This window comes from Rhinopithecus bieti, unplaced genomic scaffold (assembly GCF_001698545.2).
Source record: "Rhinopithecus bieti isolate Rb0 unplaced genomic scaffold, ASM169854v2 scaffold_11964, whole genome shotgun sequence".
Taxonomy (NCBI): Eukaryota; Metazoa; Chordata; class Mammalia; order Primates; family Cercopithecidae; genus Rhinopithecus; species Rhinopithecus bieti.
In genome coordinates, this window is record NW_016807677.1 from 340,833 (window position 1) to 350,346 (window position 9,514).

Consider the following 9,514-nt stretch of genomic DNA (forward strand, 5'->3'; position numbering starts at 1 on the left):
TTTTTTTGAGACAGAGTCTCACCCTGTCGCCCAGGCTGGAGTGCAATGGCATGATCTCGGCTCACTGCAACCTCTGCCTCTGGGTTCAAGCAGTTCTCCACCTCAGCCTCCTGAGTAGCTGGGACTACAGGTGCCTGCCACCTCGCCCGGCTAGTTTTTTGTATTTTTTAGTAAAGACGGGGTTTCACAGTGTTAGCTAGGATAGTCTCGATCTCTTGACCTCGTGATCCGCCCGTCTCAGCCTCCCAAAGTGCTGGGATTACAGGCTTGAGCCACTGCACCCGGCAATTTGGAGGAATCTTAAGAGACTGACCTTGTGTTTTCTACTTAGGTTTTATTTTTAAGTAATTCTGAAATGATGTCAGTAATGCTTTCCTTCTATAACTGGATTCATCTAACATAAATGCTGCTTTAGTCCCAATCTACAAGCAGATGAATCAGAGAACTAGCAAACTAAGTAATTAATTCTTAGTAGCAGTTTAAAGTAGCTAACAAGTATGCCTCTACATTTAATGACCTTCAGTGTGTTCAGGTTGTGGGGCTGCTGTCTTCTCTTTATAGTGCTACTTACTGATATCCAATAGGAAAGAGCTTATCTTCACAGTCAGAGAGATCATTTAGAATTCCTAAGCAGTCGATTGTCATAGAGCCTGACCAAGGAAAGAAGAACTGATTAGAGGAGATAATGAGTGTCATTTTATTTTTTTGAGAGAGTCTCACTCTGTCGCCCAGGCTAGAGTGCAGTGGTGCAATCTCAGCTCACGGCAGCCTCTGCCTCTGGGGTTCAAGTGATTCCTATGCCTCAGCCTCCCAAGTAGCTGGGATTACAGGGATGCAACACCACTCCCAGCTAATTTTTTTTTAGTAGAGATGGAGTTTCGCCACATTGGCCAGGCTGGTCTCCAACTCCTGACCTCCAGTGATCTGCCCGCCTCAGCTTCCCAAAGTGCTGGGATTACAGGCGTGAGATACCACACTGAGGGTCATTTTATAACTGAGGACCAGAAATTTCCCCAATGATATATACAGCCTTCCCCAATAACTAAGGCTAGGTCATACCAATCATCATGTGGATATTTTCTGGTTCCAAGCCATTGAGAAACTTCCTTCTCAAGCTGATTCCTTCAAAGTCCACAAACACTCTTCTGAAAACTTCAAATCCATTCTCAGGAACCACCTTAAATAAAACCCATGGTAACTGTTAACAGGCTGTCCCTTTGCACATTATACTCATGATCCTGACTGTCTCAGAGTGGAAGGCACACAGCATATCTCAAAAGCATCCTTCTGTTTCACTCAGCAGGACACTTCTGTATTTCCCAAAAGAGATGGTGCCTCTAGGAACACCTAATAGAAAAGCAAAACAGTTTATCATCTTGCTATATTTTTGTATTTTTCTTTTGAATTTCTAAATAATTCAAAAAGCAACTAAATAAGCCATGAAAAGACTTGAAGGAAACTTAAATGCTAAGCAGAAGAAGCCAGCCTGAAAAGGCTATGTACTATATGATTCCAACTATGTGAAACTCTGCAAATGGCAAGACTATGGAGATAATAAAAACATCAGTGTTTGCCCAGGGTTGGGGAGAGGCAGGGGTGAACAGGCAGAGCACAGAGGATGTTTAAGGCAGTGAAAATACTCCATATGATGCTATAATGGGGGATATATGTCATTATATATTCATCCAAACCCACAGAATGTACAACACCAAGAGTGAATGCTAATGTAAACTACGGACTCAAGGTAATAACCATGTGTCCAGTGTAGGTTTATCCATTGTAACAAATGCACCACTCCGGTGGGGGATGCTGATAATGGGGGAGGCTGTGCATATGTGGGTGCGGGGGTATATGGGAAATCTCTGTACCTTCCAGTCAATTTTGCTGTGAACCTAAAACTACTCTAAAAAATAGTCTTTTTTTTTTAAAAAAAAAAAGCAACTAAAGCTCTCTCACTTCGCCTTTGATCAAATCCCGATGTCGTTGGCAATATACTTTTTTATCATCCAGAAAGACACAGTTCTTGGCTCGGGAACACATGAAGTGATAGTTGCTGGTGCAGGATGTGAGACAGCAACCCACGGTGGCTCCTGGCTTTTGGCAGAATTCACATCTCTAAAAATCCAAAAAGAAAAGAGCCCTATTCAGACTTTCAGATGTTTTAAGACGTTTACCATCTCCTCTATAGACTCATCCCATTCTACAGTTCCTACAATTCATTTTATCTATTGGTAGTCTGCTGAATTATGTATATCAATACTTGTTGGCTAACTACCCTGATGGCACTATGAAAAATATCAGTGAGGCTATATTCACCCACAGGAAGAATATCTGGAAACTGAGAGGGAATCCCTTGCATAAAATTTACCCATAAGGTCTTACCAGCTGCTTGCCCCTGATCACAGCCATATGCACATTCTTTAGTGATCCGTCATCATCTTCAAACACTTCCGCAGACCACAAAGCACAATTTACATGTGTCCACTCATTTTGGCCAATATATAGCAAACGACCAGCATCCTATAAAATAGAGATTTCTTTTTTCCAAAAGAATATAATGCCAAAGGAGGTTTTCCTCGGCATTAGCTTTTCTTCAGTGAGGATAACCTCAAGAAAGCAACTGTAATTCTTTAATGTAGGGAGGCACACAGAAATCAGAATTCATTTTGCAACGTTGCTGTTTCCACTTCCTTCTTTTCTAGATTACTTTTTCCATAGACTGAAACTATTTTACAAATCTAGAGAATAAAAAAATGAGCTGGGTATGGTGGTTCACGTCTATAATCCCAGCACTTTGGGAGGCTGAAGCGGTAGGATCTCTTGAGCCCAGGAGTTTGAGACCAGCCTGAGCAACATAGGGAGACTCCATCTCAACAAAAACAAACAAAAAATTAGCCAGCATGGTGGTGCGCATCTGTGGTCTCAGCTCCTCAGGAGGCTGAGGTAGGAGGATCGCTTGGGCCCTGGAAGCCGAGATTGCAGTGAGCCAAGATCATGCCACTGTACTCTAGCCTAGGTGACAGGGAGAGGCCTGGTCTCAAAAGGAAACAAACAAACCAAAAGAGCCATAGGTGGTAAGTTTATAAAAACGTGTACTGACGTCTATAAACTGTATTTCAAAGTCAGTTCTCTCAGATTGTATTTAAAAGTTTTTGGCCGGGCACAGTGGCTCACGCCTGTAATCTCGCCACTTTGGTATATGAGGTGGGTGGATCACCAGCCTGACCAACATGGAGAAACCCCGTCTCTACTAAAAATACAAAATTAGCCGGGCATGGTGGCACATGCCTGTAATCCAGCTCCTCGGGAGGCTGAGGCAGGAGAATGGCTTAAACCTGGGAGGCGGAGGTTGTAGTGAGCTGAGATCGCACCATTGCACTCCAGCCTGGGCAACAAGAGCGAAATTCCGTTTCAAAAAAAAAAAAAAACCCAAAACTTTTTAAAAAAATTGTAGGCTTACTATGTGTGCCAGGCACTAAATAGAGGCTTTACATACATTATGTCATTTAATCCTCACAACCACTCTGAGGTAAGCATTATTATCTTCATTTTAAAGATGAAACTGAGGGTCAGATAGGTTAAACTACTTGCCAAAGTCAATAAGTAGGCAGTTAAGCACAGAAATGTGTTCAGATAGGCGGCAGAACTGGGGCTCTTAACCATTCTGCTATCCTATATGAAACATAAGCTTTTTAATATGCAACTTAGATTTTATTAACTTTCACAAAATATTCTTGAGAGACTTCCATTAGAAATTACTAGACATCAAGGGTTTAATTTAAGGCAAATCAGTCACCTTTTATTCAAGAAAATCAATCATTAAAAAACTCCAAGTGCCAAATAAATAAAAGTTTGAACTAAGTGACAAATAAATAAAAGTTACAAGTTAATAAGTTATAGGTAAATAAAAGTTATAAATTAGTAAGTTGTAAGTAAGTTCATTAAAGAAATGGCACCCAGTCATCAAGTATAGACACAAGGACAAACAGTTCTTTTGGGGTATGTATTAACTAGGGCTCTGTGTCGCATAGTACTTACATTAGCACTGTCATCACCATATGTCAAACATAAAGCACACTGTCTGTTGTCTTCTATGCCTGGGGGTGGGTTCAGCTCTGGACTGTCTTCTCGACTCCTATCAGTACCTTGAAATCCAAAAGACTCCCATCAATACCTTGAGATCCAGTTAAAATTGGCAATACTATGTCTGATTTCCAGGAAAAAAGAAAACAATTCAGCTTACATAGCCTACAGCCTACAAAATAACCACTTTTCAAAGTGTTCAGAGTAACGCTATCTCATTGTCTATGTTACAATACTCAAGAGTATTTATATCAAGTCCTCATTAACACTTCAAGTGAAGCAAAATTAATGATGGTATTACATTTAAGGATGACCTTAAAATTCCTTTCTGATATCCAAGTATATCTAATTTTAGTGAATTGGATTCACAAAGTCAATCATTTGCATCTAGAGGGAAATGGGTGATGACGCTCCTTTTGGTGGCTTACTCAAAATTGGTGGTGTAGGAGGATGCAGAGGAGTTGGTGAGTCTGGTTCTCCAGGCCCTTTGGGTTTGGGAGCTGGAATAATTTTCTTCATTAAAGGAGGCTGCTCAGTGTGGCTGTTTTCCTCTCGCTCCTGCCACTGAGCATAATTATGGTCAAGTGAAGGTGGAAGCACTGCGTTTGGTAACATCCCACTGCTGAAAATAATTGATTCAACAAGCATTTATTGAACTCCTACAGTATACCTAGAAATGTATAAAATAATCAAATTCTTGATATCACCTGTTGCCCCATGTACGAGCCATTCACAGAATATAAGAAAAAGTCACAGCGTTTGGAAAACCGCAGAAGTACACAGATCTTAATATTTTAAAAAATATCTCAACATATGACTCTTGGTTAAACTTGCTGAAACAAATGATAACCCTATCAAAAAATCAAAAGAGGCCAGACATGGGGGCTCACGCCTGTAATCCCAGCACTTTGGAAGGGTGAGGCAGGCAGATCACGAGGTCAAGAGATCAAGACCATCCTGGCCCAAATGGTGAAACCCAGCCTCTATTAAAATACAAAAATTAGCTGGACGTGGTGGTGCCTGCCTGTTGTCCCAGCTACTTGGGAAGCTGAGGGAGGAGAATCACTTGAACCAGGGAGGCAGAGGTTGTAGTGAGCCGAGATCGCGCCACTGCACTCCAGTCGGGCGACAGAACAAGACTCCGTCTCAAAAAAAACATTAATCAAATCAAATCAAATCAAATCAAAAGAATTTACATATGGAAAATCAAGAGCAGTACAAAGCACCATTTGAACTATCAGTCAAACAGAACCCATTTATAACAAGGCCAGCTACATGGCTATATCACACATGTATTGTACATGTCACAATTAAACCAAGCTCCTTACAATAAAACAAATACAAAAGTAAAGAACAAAAAGGGAACTGCCTATAACAAACATTAAGTGTAGTCCTCAAAACAGCACTGAAAAGGCATTTCAACCAATTCATTTCTAGTATTAAAACCTTTAGGAAAACTGCAATCTAGAAATACGAGAACTCTCAGACTTCTAGCCGATGAGGAGAAAAAAAAAGTGATGCTAAATTCACTTACTTGCTTGATACTTTATTTGGCTCCCAAAACCTGGACTTTTGACACTGAACCATGGAAAACACGTTCCATTTGCTGAAATAAAACACAAACAAAATGTAAATATGTAAACATTCATTTAGATACCACATGAAAAAACTTCAAACCAGCTTCTCTGTCAATACGAGGATAATTTCAGGCGACCAAGGGAAAGATCCATCCACTCTGGCAACCTCACCAAATTCCTCTCAAAGAATCAGAGGATCAAATTAAACCAAAGATGTTTCATACACATGACAAAGCAAAAAGTAGAAGAGAACAAGTTCATTGTATTCACAGGGTAGTTACTTATAGGTAAGCATTAAAACCATGAATTAGTAATATCATTCACCCGAATGAAGAAGGACTTGACCATGCTGTTGGCTTTTTTAATTTCTGGCTGTCCTCCATCTGAATTAATGGCTGCTTGAATGATCTTCACAATATCATCACTGAACTCCAACTGTATACAAAAACAAAATGTTAATTATTCTTAAAACAGTGTGTTCTCAAAACCATTTCCTTTTTCCTCCCTAATCATCCAGCACAGAGATCCAACAGAAAACTCGTACCCTATTTTAATGTGGTATAATACTCTCTGGCTGAGACCTTTGAGATTCAATTCACAATTAACCTGTAGCAATTAAGAGATGCCAGGCTAATGAGGTAAGAATGCAAACAAATTGGCTGTATCATGATAAATTATCCAAGCAGGTCCACAGTTTTTAATTTGGATTAAAATAAGTAAACGGTGTCTCACGCCTGTAATCCCAGCACTTTGGGAGGCTGATGTGGGTGGATCACTTGAGGATAGGAGTTCAAGACCAGCTTAGCCAACATGGTGAAACCCCATCTCTACTAAAAATACAAAATCAGCCAGGCATGATGGCGCATGCCTGTAATCCTAGCTACTCAGGAGGCTGAAGCAGGAGAATCACTTGAACATGGGAGGCGGAGGTTGCAGTGAGCTGAGATCCTGTCACTGCCCTCCAGCCTGGGTAACAGAGCGAGACTCCATCTCAAAAATAATAATAAATAAAGAACAGAATGGCAAATATAGACCATGAGATAATAAATGATCATTTCCTATACATTCTTAAAGTCATAAAATTAACAGGCATCTATCTACAAATGAAGACCTTACAGAGAAAGGCACATTATTCAGATCTGATCTCAAAAGGGGAGGGAGAATCAATTAATTTCACATTAGCGTTTTCCACATCAACAGTTTGTTAGTGCTTCCTCTTAATATAAAAATAATTTTCAGAAAACTGAGATGAAAGTGAAATAAAAGAACTATTTTAAGACATTACCTTCCCTATCATAACCCTTCTTCTGAAACACAGAGCTAAAATAACTCATACATTTTTCGGTTTCTAAAGCCATGTGACATTTCTAAATATAATACAAATCATTTTTTAATTTACTTATACTCAGCCTCATGCCCCACAGATCCAAGGAAGCTACACTGGCACTAGAAATTTTGATGGCTCGCTGTAGAAACATACCACAGATGTGTAATTCCCTTGGTCCATCTTCCTCTTGACTCCTTCCAGATCTAAAGGCTGCTGATCATCCTGTTTGCTGACCTCAGTAAGAACTGGTGGATCAGGTCCTTCGGGGGAGCTGCGGGAAGGTATACTCTCCTCTGTCTCGGGATTTAAGTCTGGAGGCTTGGCAGCCTATTGCCAGGAAAGATATGTTGCTTTTATCTAACACTAAAACCAAGGTGTCCATGCAAATTCTATTAAAATTAATAAAGATGGTACTGAATGATTCATATTCATTTCATATTCCAAAGAACATGAAAATAATCAGATTTCTCAAATAGAAAAGGAAAGTTAAAAATGAGACTGTTATGTAATAGCTTAGCTAGGCTAACTTAGGAACTTTTCTTGGTAATTTCCAAACCTAGTATGAAGAAGCTGAAACTGTGTTCAGTTCCTTTTGAGTATAACATAGAAAGCAGCTAACTTTCCTATTTAAAAAATGGAGCTCTATTAAAAGATAAAACAGCAGCTTAGCTCTGAGTTAAAGTGATCCATATGGTTCTTCTAATGACTACTTTATAAATGTGTAAAGTTCACAACTTACATAGACAGAAAGTGTTTTTCCAATTGATTACTATAACTGTCTCCTAACTACGAATCCTGCCTCTAGGCTCAGGTATCTCCAGTCCTTCTTCTCCACTCCAGTCAGAATAATATTTTTTCTAAGAAGCAACTCTGATCAGGTTACTGTCTTGGGTGAAATGCTTCACTGGCTCCCCATCACCTTCAGAGTATAAAGTCCAAATTTCTCATTATAACAGCAAGACCGTTGAAGACACAGCTCCTTCCCATTTCTTACTCTAAAGCAGGTCCTACTCTTGGCTCTAAATATTTTCCTAATGGTTATAGTCAAAACAAGTAACTAAAAATTAAGCGAGGAGAATGAAGTAAAACAAGAGAAATACTAGGTAAAAACTACCTAAGAACAAGCTCTCAGAAAAAAAATGAGACTTGGCCTACCTGCCGGTAGCGTAGCAAATGGCTGGTAGTCCGAGAATTCAACAAAGCTGTCAGAACTTGCTTCAGAGAAATCTGCAGCTCTTTTTCAAGGGCCAGTCGCCACTCTGCAGGGTGCCGCTCAGTACAGTTCACACAAGTGTAGGCCACACTTTCTGGCAGATTAGATAGAATCTCATACATCTCATCTAAGAAAACAAAAACCTACCATGATGAAGTCCTCTGAAGAATGGGAGACAGGAAGAAGAGGAAACTATTCCACTGAACTTACTATAAAGCCATATGTTGGGCACCACATTAAGATTCTAATATTCTCATGGATATCACACATATTGATCTCAAAAAGTGGCATTATTAATTAACACTAATCCTGAATTTGGTTATTGAGAATCAGGTTATGGAACCCACAAAGGACAGCAAATAAATATTTAAAGGCATATATTCACGATAAGTGAGCACAAATGTAATACAATGCTGCTTATTCTAGAAACTAAAAAATAAATTTAGAGATTTCAAATAACAACACAACCATAATTTTAGGTTTAAAGTGCTCTAGAGGCTTATAAATGCAGTAGTACCTATAAAGAAGAAAACTGAAATAAAAAGACTCCAACCTTCTGTACCTGAAAGATTCTCACATTTGGAATGGACCCAGCGATCACACTTCCCACATTGCATCATCTTACTCTCATAGTCATCATCATCATAACATTTGTCACAGAGAGGACAGAAGTTTCCTGAAAGCAAAGCAAAGTTTACAGCAGTGCTTTGGCTCACATATATGTGTTTTTACGGCCCTTGACTTGCATATACCAATCCAATCTAAATCTTCTTCTGGGATCATGAACACCAGCATGGATCTACTGTGGAATGTTCACATATCTGCAGTCTCAAGATTATTCTGAACCCCTCAAATACTCATAGAAAAGCTTCATACGCCACTAGTTTTCTTTAGTTTACTAGTTTTCATTTATAAAGGTCATGAGGTAGATTTTCAAGATAAAACAATAGAAAAGAATGGAAGAGAGAAATTTCTCACACATTTGAAAGAAGTATTTAAATATTTAAAAGGAAGTGGCAATATGGAAGTCAGAAACAGTACATGTAAGCTTTTTCCTTATTTCTAGGGCATTTACATTAGAGCTTAGAGGAGCACTTCCTAAGATTCAGTACTCTGCATAACCTTCATAAATTTTCTTTATATACAGAGATCTCCTCTATTATTTTTTACTTAATGAACTTCTTCAAACTGATCTGCTTATCTTAGTTAAAATACTGAACTTTATATGATTATCCTAAGTCAGTAATATAATAGGTTTAATGTATTCATTATATTAATATTTTTTCTAATATAACTTTTTTTTTTTTTTTTTTT

General features: G+C 38.9%; 1 protein-coding gene across 1 annotated transcript in view; it reads right to left on the bottom strand.

Annotated features, from left to right (window-relative positions):
• KMT2A (lysine methyltransferase 2A) overlaps positions 1 to 9,514 on the bottom strand; it is a 95,902-nt gene that overhangs the window by 29,149 nt on the left and 57,239 nt on the right. Inside the window, 12 exon segments of the mRNA XM_017883057.1 lie at positions 572 to 650; positions 1,060 to 1,177; positions 1,957 to 2,115; positions 2,383 to 2,520; positions 4,039 to 4,145; positions 4,512 to 4,705; positions 5,618 to 5,671; positions 5,673 to 5,689; positions 5,985 to 6,095; positions 7,141 to 7,314; positions 8,143 to 8,327; positions 8,763 to 8,876. Of these exon segments, the coding sequence (XP_017738546.1) occupies positions 572 to 650; positions 1,060 to 1,177; positions 1,957 to 2,115; positions 2,383 to 2,520; positions 4,039 to 4,145; positions 4,512 to 4,705; positions 5,618 to 5,671; positions 5,673 to 5,689; positions 5,985 to 6,095; positions 7,141 to 7,314; positions 8,143 to 8,327; positions 8,763 to 8,876 (1,450 nt within the window).